Source organism: Macaca thibetana, chromosome 8 (genome assembly GCF_024542745.1).
Source record: "Macaca thibetana thibetana isolate TM-01 chromosome 8, ASM2454274v1, whole genome shotgun sequence".
Lineage (NCBI taxonomy): Eukaryota > Metazoa > Chordata > Mammalia > Primates > Cercopithecidae > Macaca > Macaca thibetana.
Genome location: NC_065585.1, coordinates 85862311 through 85877058, shown reverse-complemented (window position 1 = coordinate 85877058; position 14748 = coordinate 85862311). Strand labels below are relative to the sequence as shown.

The 14748-nt window shown below is 38.5% G+C and overlaps 1 protein-coding gene and 1 non-coding gene across 2 annotated transcripts in view; both read right to left on the bottom strand.

Annotated features, from left to right (window-relative positions):
• Positions 1–3106: 3106 nt before the first annotated feature.
• TOX (thymocyte selection associated high mobility group box) overlaps positions 3107–14748 on the bottom strand; it is a 313432-nt gene continuing 301790 nt past the window's right edge. Inside the window, exons 7-9 of the mRNA XM_050802262.1 lie at positions 13074–13460; positions 5800–5951; positions 3107–5466 (exon numbers count right to left, since the gene is read on the bottom strand). Coding sequence (XP_050658219.1) covers positions 5430–5466; positions 5800–5951; positions 13074–13460 — 576 coding nt within the window. The 3' untranslated portion in view covers positions 3107–5429. The remainder of the gene's footprint in view (positions 5467–5799; positions 5952–13073; positions 13461–14748) is intronic.
• LOC126961974 (U4 spliceosomal RNA) lies at positions 12148–12288 on the bottom strand. Its single transcript, XR_007728542.1, has one exon. It is a non-coding gene; the product is annotated as a U4 spliceosomal RNA (small nuclear RNA).

Sequence of the window (14748 nt, the reverse complement as noted above, 5' to 3'; positions counted from 1 at the left end):
GTTGGATACAAATGACAAGATGTTTGGCTAAGTATGAAATGAGAAGACAAAGTCTAATCTCTCTGTGTACATGTAGATTGCCAAGTGTGTCTAACTTGGGTTTGAAGTTACCTCTTCCTCCCGCGGCTCCCAGCCTTCCTCCTCCGTGGTTGGTGAGGTTAGGGGGGCTCCCCATCCCCTTTCTCCAAGCAATGGTCTTGTGTACAGATTTGGAGCCTTTTTTTTTTTTTGTTAGGAAAGGTTTTCCACACTGGTAATTGGTTCCAAATAAAAGTAGAGAAATTACCTTTGAAAATCCTAAAAAATAGAACCAGGAAATACAGTCTTTTCCTTGCTTCACCAAGTCATACTAACACTTGGTAATTAGAAAAGAAAATTCAGTATCCTGTTCATCAATAGTTTAATTTAGAATCCATGAAACTTGTCTCCTGAATGTTCTCTCTTGTGTGTGACACCCTACATGTCTAGCACCTCTTTTCTCCCTTCTTATTTTCTTGGTGAGACTAGTGTGTATTAGATCTTTTACTTTTGTCACAAATAGAAAAGCTCTTGTTCAATTATCTAGGCCAAAAAAAATATGGCATAACTCATTTTGAAATTCTTTCCATCTTTTTGTAACCCTAGGTTTTTAATGAAATATTTGCATCTTCACTCTTAATGCTTGCCTGTAATATCCAATTCCCATCTATATTTAAAGAGCCTTTAAATCATCAAGAACACACCATACAATTCCTGTTGAGGATAATTGGTGATGTTTTATTGATTTTTCTTTGTATCATTGCATTTTTTTTGTGCACCTACTGTGTGCTATGACATTCAAAGTTGTTTTGGAGATAAGGAAATTGTTGAATTTCAGGCAGACAAAGAGATTTGTACCATGGGGTGACTCACATGAATTCAACCATTAAGCGGAAGGGTGACTTAGATTCAGAGGTTAAACTCATGATATGAATTTTTCTCCTTGCCTTGCCACTATTTTAATATTTAATCATCAGCAAAAGAGATGAATTTTCTGTTTCTATCCTTCCTTGAAAATAACAATTATGGCTAGGCACGGTGGCTCATGCCTGTAATCCCAGCACTTTTGGGAGGCTGAGGCAGGCGGATCGCTTGAGCCCAGGAGTTTGAGACCAGCCTGGGCAACATGGCAAAACCCTGTCACTGCAAAATATAGAAAAAAATTAGCCAGGAGTGTTGGCATGCACCTGTGGTCCCAGCTACTTGGGAGGCTGAGGTGGGAGGATTGGTTGAGCCCGGGAGGTGGAGGTTGTGGTGAGCCAAGATTGTGCCACTGTATTGCAGGCTGGGTGACACAGTGAGGCCCTGTCTCCAAAGGAAAAAAAAAAAAAAAAAAAAGGACAATTATGAGTGGAATAAGAAAATGCAGGCCAAAGCTCTATTTAACAAATAAACGTGAGGACATCTATGTTTAACCAAAACTTTCTGTTCCAGCAGATAACCTATTTACAACAAATGTTCACATGAAATTTTTCATTAAAACAAAGAAATATGAATGGCTATTGGGATTTACTGGTAATTTAAAATATTCCTTGTTTAATATAACATACCTGTCTAGGACTCATTCTAAGTGGGGTATCTTGTAAACAAACATAATTGATTATTCCTTTGAGCATTTTCTCCTAGGACTTTGTAAAGTACTTCTAATTCCATTTGAAATTACATATCAAGTTATAGTCAAAACCCAATTGTCTCTAATTCCCACACCTTTTGGTTGAACCACATGAAATTACCATTTCGTAGATAAAACAGGCCAAATATTAGCAATTTCGTACAGTTCAATCTAATCACTTTTCCAAGGAGTGGGGCAACTCTTTTGCAAAAGGCAAGAGATCTATAGAAAAGGGATTGGTTGTTGATGTGCTAATTTTAAGTCATGCATTCATAAGTTTAAGAAATATCTTAGTAATGAATCTGAGCCAGAAGATACAGTTGACCCTTGATTAACAAGGGTTTGAAGCAAGTGAGTCCACTTTTGTGCAAATTTTCTTTCGTCTCTGCCACATCTGAGACAGCGAGACTAACCCCTGTTCTTCGTCCTCCTCCTCAGCCTATGCAATATGAAGAAGAGGACGAAGAACTTTAGGATAATCTACTTCCACTATTGACACTGGTCAATAACATTTATTTCTCTTCTTTATGATTTTCTTAATAACATTTTCTTTTCTCCAGCTTACTTTAGGAATACAGTATATAATACTTAAAACATACAAAATATGTGTCACTTAACTGATTATGTTATCAGTAAGGCTTCTCAACAACAGGCTATTAGTAGTTAAGTTTTGGGGGCGTCAAAAGTTGCATGGGCATTTTCGACTGCATGGGTGTGGGGAGGAGTTGGTGCCCCGACCCCTGCATTGTTTCAGGGTTGACTGTACTGCTTTGGTGGTCATGGTTTCCTATGGACTGCTTGTGGTCCATGCAGATAGGCCTCTTTGCCTTTAACACAAATAATAAAAGGAATCACAGAGACCAACTTCATCCTTGGCTATGTTCACTAATTTGACTAACTGGAAGTCATTATTTGACTCATTTTGCCTTGTCAACTCGGTCACATTTGAATGGGAATCAGGATTTTGAATTATTATTTCTTAATCATTTCTCGATTATGTTAGAGACACACCTCAACCCACTCCTACACACTCTCGCAATTTTTTCTTTTCCTAATCAGCTATAATTTTGATTTTGGTGTGTTGGTGAAGAAATCTGTTGTCCCACAGTATTGCTGTTATCTCTCAGAATGACTTTATTGGTGGTCCTAGAAATCTTAGGAATGCTTCAGCAGAGAACTTGACGTGCACTCCCACTGTTCCTCTCAGTTACAAGCTCCAAGCCAGGGCCTGGGCTACTGTGCCCAGAGTGGATTCTGGCTTTCTGAAAGATGGGGATTTCCTAGGCAATAGCTCACTGTACCAGAGCCTCAGGTTGGTGAGAGGGCGTTCTCAGAGTTTCAGGAAAGAACGTTTGTGGCCATGGCAGCCATTAACCCCCACTCTGCTCGATCACTTCCACCATAAAATTTATTTGGGATTTCTCATCTGACTAGGCTTGCTCTTTAGAGACTGATGGATCACCAGATAGAATACGGTCACGCATAATAACAGTTTTATTGATGATGTGTTTTCTTTTATTTACATTTGCTTTTACTGTATTTGGTATTGAATTTCAACACTCTCTACCCTGGTCGCACAGCTGCTCTAGAAAAGCTGTAAACAACACGGCGCTGTGCTTTCCTGCACAAACCGCCTGTCAAAGTCAAAGCTGCTCATTCTCCTCCCAGTAATTACCTTCTCAGTTTAGACTTAATGCAAGTGAAATTTTTACTTTATCATAATATAATAAATAAAAGACATTAGTTAATTAGTAGTGCTGGTATATTTCTAAAATACTAAACAGACAAACAATAAACTGTGAACTTAATCACATGAGTTCTTACACAGTTTCAAGACAGGAAAATTAGAGCTCTCAGCTACAGTCATTTTAATAATCACATGGATCTGCATTATTTATTAGTTATTACATGCTCAAGTGATTCAAGGTTGTACAATGCCTAAAATCATTCCAAAGCAAGCATACCTTTTGTCTGTTTAATTCTGAGTGGATTACATAATGCATATATTTGTATTTAGTTAAATTGCTAACTTTATTTCACATATTCCAAGAAAGAGACATCAGCCATTCCCTTGATTTCCAACCAGACTTTCTTGATATGATCCCCTAAAAAGGAGTAATCTGCTAGCTTTTTTTTTCAATGTGAAAGCTATGCAAGCCCTCAGGCAGATTTTCAAGCACTTTTGGTTCCCTAGCAAATCTCTGGTACCTTAAGAATTCTCTTGGAAGACCCAGGAATTCTGGAAAGAGTAGTAGCTTGTAGAGGCACAAAAGACAGCAAGAATGTCATTTCTATCAACAGCTTTCAAATTTGGATGGCTTTCCCTTTTCTTTTGCTGTCTGGTTACTCACCTTTCATTTTTAGATGCTTCCCTTTCACTTCTTCCAGCCCCTAGTTCAATTCTTAAATGCTTTCTGGATTTTGTGAAAAGCATGCAGCTTGAGGAAGTTTGGTTTGACTTTTACTTTTTTTGCGGGGAGAGGTGGGGTGGTTCAGAATTGACTAGAACCAGCTGAGAACCAAGAAGCAACCCTTTTAAGATAGAGGACCTGTCTGTTTGTTTAGTCTTGGAGCTTGTGTGACTTGGAGGGCAATTCCGTTATATTGTATGAGGAAATAAAGTTCTTAAATATAATAGTTTTTTGTTTGCATCAACCAAAGAAATGCAGAAATAAGGACTGGTTACTTAAATTTGCTGCTAAATGAAAAGCAGGTTTGGCTTTATTCATGTTACTGTAAAAACTAAATAATAAAGTATTCACACCAAGCGTGAATTTTTTTTTTTTGCCAGCAAAAGTTAAAACATCAAAGAAATCTCTTTCAAATACTAACAAATTTACTTACAAACACCTATATTTATTATTTCATAAATAGGCGCAACAGGTTCCATAAAAAAAGATTAAATACAGACACAGTATGAAGAAACAATAAGACAGAGCCATATGTAAAGGTTATAATTTAGCTGTTTCCAATCTGTTTCTGCATCTAATAAAATACCAGGTAAGCATTTGGCAGTTTTATACATAAAAGGACTTAAATGACATTTACTAACCATTACACAAAAAGTGATACAAAAAAGCAATTTTTCTGCAGTACAAAATAAATGTGTTTGCGCTTCCCTTAATACTAGTTTCTTTTTGTCTGATCAATGAGACAAAGCCAATTTGTTTTTAAATTAAAATCACTTGGGAATACTTTTTATTTTCAAATATTTTGAAAATATAGAACTATTAGTCAGTTGTTTTAAAAATGAAGTAAAAATATGAATGTTTGCCAATTTAACCCCTATTGTGAAATCAATAAACTGGAATGAGCCAGTTTCAATTACAATTTAGCTACAAAAACATTCACATTTTATACTCTAGGAGAGTGTAACATAGATGCTATTTACAAACTTGCTATGACTGCTACATCAAGCCATTTAAAAAGTCTTTAGTAGTTTCATATAAACACCCATTATGAAAACCAATGGAAAATCCAGGACTTTTATCCGAGACATCTACAGTTGCTAAGGCAGTTACTAGAGCGCAGCACTTCACAGCAAAAAACCAACATAAAATCTGAATGGTCCAAATTTCCTTCAGGGAAGAAGAAAAACAATGTCCATAAAGGATTAAAAAAATAATAAAGAAGCATGACTATTTCTTCCAGAGTGGGTGACCCACAAGCTCAAATGGTCCTAAGTGCTTAGCAACTTGTATTTTCTAATAAAATGGAGAACTGCCTTGACTGTACAAAGCAATCCATGGTGAAAACACTTCCCTGAATTCCTCAGTGGAAAGAAGAGGTGTTCAGACTCTCAAGTAAGGTACAGTGCTTTGTCCCTCTGCATGCCCCTGTATGAAGAGAAAAAAGACAATTCCTTGTTACAAGTCGTTCTGAGCTACAGGTGACAATGGGGGGATGGATGGCTTTGAATTATTTGCTCCAGCTTGAGTTGTTCACTGGGAAAGTGCAATTAGTTAACCTACATCTGAAGTGAGAAGTGAGCTAAAGGCATTTATTCTTGGAAGAGCTAGAAGACTGCTCAACAATTTCTGGTGTCTTCTGCCTTCACGAATGTGAAACTATCCCGGATCATGTTTTTGGAAGCAACAAAACGATCAACTAGGAATGATATCATGCTATGAGTGCTGTCCACCACCAGGTGGCGATGACCACCCGCTTACCCACTACTGCAGTAGTCGTTATTCCAGTCCACCGGCTGTGGGGGAGGATTTCTGCACCCCGAACGCACATACTCCATTGCTTGGGTGACAACTTGTGCAGCTGTAGATGTAGGATTGATAATAGTCTGATAGTCGGGTTGAAGAGTAAATCCCTGAAAGGGAAAGCAAGTCCGTAAATAAGGATCAAAATGCATTTTAAGAAGAAAAGCACCTAAATATTTATTCATTCTTTGCAGACACACTAGGCCTCTTGCTTCTGTCTCTGCAAGGGCAAGCCTGTCGGAAGAGCCCAGAAAATTTAAAACAAAGGTAGAAAAGAAATGTCCACAAGTCCATTCTTTTTACCTTTCCTTCATTTAATCATGTGTCAGAAAACCTTTAATTATACCCTTGAGCAGATAAATTGAATTGAGAAACAATTTCAAATATAGAGGAGCCAACTAAATCAAAACAAAGGGAGAAGAGGGCCTAAACCCCTCAAAGTTTATGTTTTCTATCAAACGTAAGGATACATTAATAGTTAATCCCCAGAATATGCAACAGAATCTTTTTTGAAGGATTCAGGCAGCAGGTGGCTGAGTGTTTTATTAGACTACACCTATTCACATATTGTTCTCAAACCCCTTTTTCTTCATTCAGTCACAAAGGGACCATCTGCTTCTTCTTTTATTTGTATTTCTCCCTCAGCTAAAAAATTTCAACCAAAGCTTTTTAACAGTTGTTGGACTAATATAGAGAAAAGAGATTCAAAACAACTTGCCATTGGAAAACACAGGGAGGGAAAAGTGTACGACAGAGCAAATATTTTTTAATTGAAAAGTCTATTAACTGGCAAACAATAATCAGACTTCAGGAAGATTCTGCTAATACACTGGCATGGTGAAGTGTTGACTTTTAATCCTAGCGAAGCTATTAAAAATTCAAGGACAGAATCTCTGAAGTATACAGCTATATCTGGTAAACAAAAAGCATTCTACACTAAGATTTATTTTTAGATTCTCTGGTGAATTCAAGAGCCACATAAGCAAGCTTTGCTGGAAATGACCAAAAAGGCAACTTAATTAATCTTATGGTTGTCTCTGAAGCAGACTCCATCCATGGTTTTAACCACTAAGAAATCAAGAGATTAAAAAACAAACCATTCTCTATTTACTTGGAGAAAGGTTTTGAAGGCATAATATTGGTGAATTTTCACTTTTAAAGAACTCAGCAGGATGATGGGAGGATTGATTTTTAACTAGGGATACCTCCTTAGACTTTTATTCATGTTTGGGTGTCCCTCGTGTAAAGACTCGAAGACACCTATTACCAAAGATTCTAATTTCTCATTATTCAGTTTTAGGTATTAGGTTTATTTCCCATTCAAATGATAAAGACTTCCAGCCAACATCACCACTGATTCCCACACAAACTGTGGACAAAGACAAAACTCTGAATTGGAGACAAATCACTGAAGAATGGAGAATTCAACAAGACTGGTTACTTGATCTCACACAGACTAAAAGAAATTCACAGCTTGCTTAAGGAAAATAAGTTTGTCTATGTAGATGTGACCTGTTCCTCAAGCTGTAAATATCTTCCAAAATATTTCCCTAGTGTCTATTTCGATGCTGGGCGAAGGGCAGGAGAAAACTCTCGAGAGGAGTCTTGTCTTGGCTTCCTTTATTCAGCCTCATCACAAGGCTGCTGTAAGCATCTTGAGATCAGAGAGTGTTTCAAATCCTTACTGGGTATTCTCAGGGCCTTGCCCATAATAGAGGCTCAATAAATCATGCTTTTTGTAAGTAAAGTTTATTGCAGACTGTTTGATGCTACTGTTGGAAAGGTTCAGGGTATATAAATGTTTAAATGTCAGGGATTTCCTATCTTTTTGTTGTTGATAGAGACTGGGTTTTGCTCTGTCACCCAGAATGGAGAGCAGTGGCATGATCACAGCTCACTGCAGCCTCAAACTCCTAGGCTAACCCAACCCTTATGCCTTGGCCTCCCAGGTAGCTAGAACTACAGGTGTGTGCCACTATGCCTGGCTAATTTAAATTTATATATATATATGTATATGTGTGTGTGTGTGTGTATATATACAATTTTTTTTTTTTTTGTACAGATGGAGACTTGCAATGTTGCCCAGGCTGGTCTTGAACTCCGGGGCTCAAGTGATCCTCTTACCTTGGTCTCCCAAAGTGCTGGGATTATGGGCATGAGCCATTGCAGCCAGCTGCTATATTTTTAGTGTAAAGTTCTCCATATTGGATTTCTGTTTTGTTTTGTTTTTGAGACAGGCTCTTCCTCTGTCACCCAGGCTGGAGTGCAATGGCACCAGCTTGGCTCACTGCAGTCTCCACCTCCTGGGCTCAAGTGATCCGTCCACCTTAACCTCCCAAGTAGCTGGGACTACAGGTGCTGCCACTATGCAAAAAAAATTGCTAAATTTTTTTTGGTGTGCATGTATGTGTTGTAGAGACAGAGATTCGCCAGATTTCCCAGGTTCATTTCCAATTTCTGGGTTAAAGCGATCCTCCCACCGTGGCCTCCCAAAATGCTGGGATTACAGGAGTGAGCCACCATGTTCGGTCTCCATATTGAATTTTTACACAGTTGACAAAATGTAACCTAAAAGGACAAAAGTCTCAAAAAAGAAGTAGTCGAGAATACATGGACTTAGTTGATGGTGTGGAAACATATGAAAAAGCAAAAGCAAGCACACACACAAAAAAAACAAGCACAAATAAACAAATCCATCAACCACGCAAGAACGCCCACCCCCTTTTGCTGCCTTTCCCCACACAAAGGCAACAGAAACCGCCATTTTTTCCCCATGAATGAAAATAGTTCCTCAGGTTGTGAGAAAACATTATTAGTTTAAGATTAAATGAGTGACTTCAGTTTACAAAACCAAAATTATGTGTTAGCTACAAAGTTCAAAGATTTAAACTTCAGCTAACTTCAATGTCTGTTTTAAGAAGATCACTAATATCAAGGACCAAGAAAAATACAAGCAAAGCCTGAAGTAATATTATTTCACATTATTTTACTTTCTTTCAATTTAGAAAATGACACATACTTCTGAACACTATAAAAAGAGATGCTGAGGTCAAATGTAGCACTCAGTAAATATTGATTATTGGTGTAAATATGAAACAACATGATGATATACAGTTTCTGAAAAAACGTTTGCTTAGTAGTCTAATTAAACAAGACTGAATATTTTGCATTTTAATACTCAGGAGAAAAATCGCCAACTGTTTTGTAGCATGCCTGGAATTTTAAATTTCATTTTCTGGTGCCAGATTGAAATAAAAATAGGAAACATGATAAAGATTAATTTGATGTCAGAAGGGACATTTGCTCTTTAATTAGATTTCTGCAGCCCTCGCAGTTTTGTTGTGCCACCAGAGCAAGTCCGAAAAAGCCTGCAGCACAACCAAACAGTGATCCTCATATCCACACTTTACTGGGAACTAATTTCATTTCCTGCCTGTCTGGAGAGGTATTTTCAACAGGCATCAATGTTTTTGTCTTCACAACTGATTTATTCATCAATCTCAATGTGATTTTTTTAAAACCTTTAAATTACACCCAAATCCTAAAGCAGCTGTTTATTACACAAGGAAATTGAAAATCTGTCTGTGTGATATCATACAAAGATTTTTTCTTAAGTTTATAAAGGAAGTTGACAGATATTAATGATTTTTTTCTCTTGACCTCATTCGACAATCTCATGAGCAGAAAAAAAGGAAGAAAATTGGACAAAAAAAAGCAGGTCCATGGTTTCAGTGTATAAAACATTATTCTAGAAAAAAAATGAAACTATTATTCCTGGTGGACTACACAATCATTTTTGTAGGATACATTCATTTTCAAAAGGATAATAAAATAGCTAAAGTAATACTGGAATATGAGACACTATTTTAAAAATACAGTTGCTGTTAACTTTCTTCTCTCTCTCTCTCTCTCTCTCTCTCTCTCTGTCTGGTGTTTGGATATGTCCACATGGCTCCCACATGGGGAAGCAAACATCTTCAAGATAAAGGTGTTTTGAATGATGAATCAGGTCGGATTTTATCCACAACTCAGGTCTGCATCTACAGGCTGAAGACTAACTGATGATTCGGATGTGGGCCCCAACAAACTGTGGCGGTGGCAATAAATGAAGTGACAGCGTGGAGGGGAGGTGGACTCCCTTTTTGATCCTGATTTTGGGATTATCAGTTCTCTGGGGATACCAGTCCCCATCACCTGCAGGATCCCACTCCAATTCCCTGCCCTTGACTCTGACCTTGCCCCTACCTCTCTATTTCCCTGCTTCCCACTGGCCTCCTTCCCATCTCCTAGACAGGCCATGCTCCTCCCCAGATTGGCTCTCCCAGCCTAGAGTCCCCTTTCCTGGCTGCTGCTGTCTGTGGGAACGTCCTCCACACCCTTCCCACTTTCCAGTATTTAAAGCATACTTCCTCTTCTCATCCTTCAGGTCACTGTGCCAGCCCTTGAGAAGGCCTTCCTTGTCCATCCCAGCTAAAGGCTCCATCCTTCCTCCATGCACCCTGAAAGTCTGGAATTCTGTCTTCCAGTTTTATTTGTTTTCAGAAGACCTTTGTTATTTGTTTATCATATCACCACTGCCATCCCTCCCCTGCCAACTCCACGGGGCAGGGGTCTCATGACTTGTTCTCACTCATCACTCAATTTCCAGAGCCTAGACAGTGTCTAGCACATGTTAGGGGTTCAATTAAAATTTTTTCAAATCAATTACATTTTTAAAAACTTCCAAGGAATTGAAATTGAAATTCTACTAGCTGATCTTTAATTCATTCTAACAGTGAAACACTTTTACTGCTTATTTGTTTGTCCCTTTGTTCACTACTCAACAATTATTTTGACTACTTACCATGATCAAGGCATTGTTAAAAGAGTTCTTAGTTAATGTAGTCTTTGAAGCGATTTACTCTCCATTTTGGGTTTACGCCATTTGGGTAAATTGTAATCAGGTCTTCCCATCTCAGCAAGCATACTTTTTGGGATACACTAACAGAACTGACTTAAAGGATGATGAATAACTTGTCCAGTGTAATCTGTTCTATTTTTTCTTATACAGTTAACATTCTATATGGAAAGACAAATCTCTTGGATTTTTATATGTGGTCTTATGTAAATCTGAAATATTTGAAAACTATTCAGGATCACAGCCATATCATCCAAGGTGTTTGTGTTAGCATAAATAGAAAAAGTAATCATCTCTGAGTGATAAATCAGAGAAAGGATCTCCTCTGCACACAGCTCCAGCCCTCAGCATGGTGAGGAAACTGAATTTTTGTTTTTTTTCCTCCAGAAAGAAACAGCCCCCAACTATAGTGCTGTAAGCAAAACATGGGTCCTTAGCCGGGCAGCACCCTCAAACAGATGTCAATCATCCAACCAAAGGTGGTGTCCTCCAAACCATTAATTCTTCTTACAAACACTACTGGTTCGTTAAGATGCATGGATACCCAAGAATGTTCCTTTAATTGAAGTTGATGTCTGATGGGAAGAGTGGGAATTTGCCCCTAAGAATATAACTCAGTCATACGCCTCTTAAGACAAGGCAGGGTGGTGGGAAGTGGCTTTCTACATACTCTTCTTCCCCAGTGAATCAACAACTGGTGTGCTGGATGCAGATAAGAAAGTTGTCATAGCTTTAGCAGTATCTTTGGCTTAGGGACCAAGAAAGACTTCAGTAAGAAGATGAATCCCTTTGTTCTCCATAACCATTTTGATTTGAGAAGTAACCAGAATTTAAAGATCCTTTGAATTCTTAGGAGATACAGGTTTTCTCATATGAAAGAGTTAAGAGTCCGCAAGAATCATTGTGAATGAGATGCAGCAAGTCCTTAGAATTCAGCCTCTGAGTTTTGAACAGACCTGGGTTTGAATTCCAGCTCTAACCTTATGAGCATATGACTTAACTCTGCCAAGCCTCAGTGTCTTCCTCTAAATGAAGATAATGCTAGTACCCGCACTGTAAGTTTTCTGAGAATTAAAGGAGAGGGGGTATATTAAAAGCATTGGGCTTGTTACTGTGAGCTCTCAAAAGTCCTGTCAATAATAATAATAGTAATAATAATAATGAATTGGGGACTACGTATATTTGATTTCTTTTTCTGCCTCTCCTTCCGCTCCATCTCCCCAGTCCAACTAACGATTTGAATTCCACAGAGAGGTAGGACTTCAATTCTACAGGAAAGCTGTGTTTGCCTTACATCCTTATAGCTTGGAGAACAAGAGAGTTCTCCAATTGGAGTATATAAGTGATACCTGCATTTAATGTGATTTGTAGTTTTTACTTTTATTTATTTTTTAAAAAATTATATTCAGTCTCCATAGAGACTATAAAAGATTGCCAGTGTCAACTATACTGCGAGTTGTCATGGCAGGGTACTGGGAGAAGCTTTCAATTGGCAATAATCACATCTCAGATAAACTTCATTGGCTACGATACAGCCACTGCGCAAAGCTGCTTTTATTTTTTAAAATAAAATTTAAAAAATAGTTTTAGGATTTCAGGATGCCTTCTGTTCAGTTTAGTTTATATTGTTTGAGCCTAATTTTCAAATTTTAAAATAATACCAAAATCCAAAAGGAAGATTTGGTTTCAAAGAAAAGTTAAGCTAAAATTGCACACAAATGGTTTCAATAATCAGGGAGTGGGTAGGGAGGCTTCCAAACAGTCTGTGTTTTTCAATTTATGCAGAAGCCAGATATCCATTTTTAAATAAAACTCTGGTTAAAATGTTCAGTTCTTAGGACTTTCAGGGTTCCACCAGATTTGGTGTTGGATCTGATTTCATTTTTCAGCATTTATTGGACTCAAGAGGCATACCAGTCAAGACTTTCTCATCTCCAAACAATATTTTTTAAAAAGTTGTAGAATTCTCTATTCCAGAGAGATTCGGCAGCACTTGGTATCTTAAAATAACAAATGTACTTTATTCAAGAAACAGAAAACAAGAAGAATGATTAGAAACATGAAGCAAAATGGATATCATGGGAAAGAAACGAGTGATTATGAAAAGAAGCAACTGTCAATTGTGATGGCATAATGCCACACGAACTCACTACTTGTAAATTACATTTTGCAGAAAGCAGATATTTGTTGAATATCTTTAGTGCTCTCTTGACTTACACAGAAGGATAGAAAACACATATCCCCCATCCTGTCGTGGATAAACAGCCCTCCCACCCCCCGCCACCACACTTCACAATAGGGGTGCACACTCTAAGTCCAGAGCCATTGCACTTACTTGCTGCATGGTGGGTGAGTGTAAGGCGGACTGGACCTGCATAGGGAGCTGGTTCCCAAGGGGCTGCTGCATGGTGAGCGGCTGGTGCTGCTGCATGTTGAGATGCTGGTGAAGAGGCGGGCTGATCTGGAGGGGAGGAGGAGGGGACACAGCCATGTTCGCTATAGAGACAGTCACTGGCATTTGGTTATTCGGCTTGGGGGCTATGTTCCTGGGGAGACTAGGATGCATGGCGGTTAGGTGAGGATTCATTCCTGGTTGTTGGTGATAGTGGGAACTTAGGTACAGAGCCGAGTGGGCCTGGCTGGGCCCGTGGAACACCGACGGCTTGGAATTGATCAGCTGAGGAGGTTGAGATGTCTTCACGTCAACAGGTTCACTGTAGCTCTGTTGAGGAAACAAATGAGCAGAATTGGGAGGCTGATACATGAGTGTTGATTCTAGGTATGATGCTTTGTGAATTTATTAAAGCACTTTCCCTGGAATCCATACCCGTGACTATCCTGGAGTCTCATCTTAGAATCCCTCCACCACTATTTGTAATGTGATTTATACAAGATAGCTTCCATCCCTTTTTATGAAATTGAAAACAATCTGCAATGACATTTTGTTCCTTTGCCTAAATGTTTAACTTGGTGACTTTTCTCATCATCCAAATGAGGGTAACAAGATGGGTTTGTGGAGGGGGGGACGGGGAAGGCAGATGCCGCGAATGCCCAAATGGGAAACACACGTGAAGATTACTTTCAAAGCAATTCAGTTCTGGAGTTCTTCTATAGATTATAGGTTTGGTTTTTAATTTTTCCTTTTTTATATTCTCAAAGAGACTTGGCCTAGATATTTGCACAAAGAAAACAAAGCTGGCTGATGGAAATGGATATGGGAGAACAGAGTTCTAAAATACCTTTCTGAAGTCATATAAAACTACATTAATATACTCTTCAAAGTAACTGCAGAACTTATCCTGAGTTTTAAAATGAAGTTGGTGATGAATTGTCCTCCATAATGAAGTAGATAAAAATAATCTCTCTTAGAAATTTTAGACTCCATCATAAATTAATATAATTTTGCCCTAATTTTTCCACACCTTCATATGGTCATTTCCTAATAATATTTTAATTGATTTAAAAACTGAACAAGAATTAAGTCTGTAGCAATTCCTCATGGGTCTGAACCTACCTCCTACATTTCCTGAGAGGAAGAGACTGATAAAACAACCAAAGATAGAAGGTAGAACCAACTGGAAAGAAAAAAATGATAAAATGGACTGGAGAAAAAAAAAATCACTTTGTCAAAACAAGGTCTTGAGGACGCATATATGCTTTTACTCTGCAATCTCGATGTCATGCTTATTCAGCTTTCAAGTCAAAGTGAGTTTCTTGCTACTCTCCGCACTGCAGGGAGCACTGTGCCATGAGGGCTCTCGGGGTCCTTCTGCTCGGTGCACCACCAGGCAACCCACTGACAGGCCCTTAGAGAAACGGGTTCATCACGCATGACGGCATGAAACTCAAGCCGGGTAGCTTCATTATCACCAGGCAGCTTACAATACAGTTAGCAACACAACTCATTTGTCTTTAATAATGCAGTCAAGTTTCATGAAAACTACTGTAAGAATGATGCTGCATATGTCTGCTGACTCCCAGGGGGACAGGCTGGGGTGGGTGGACGATTA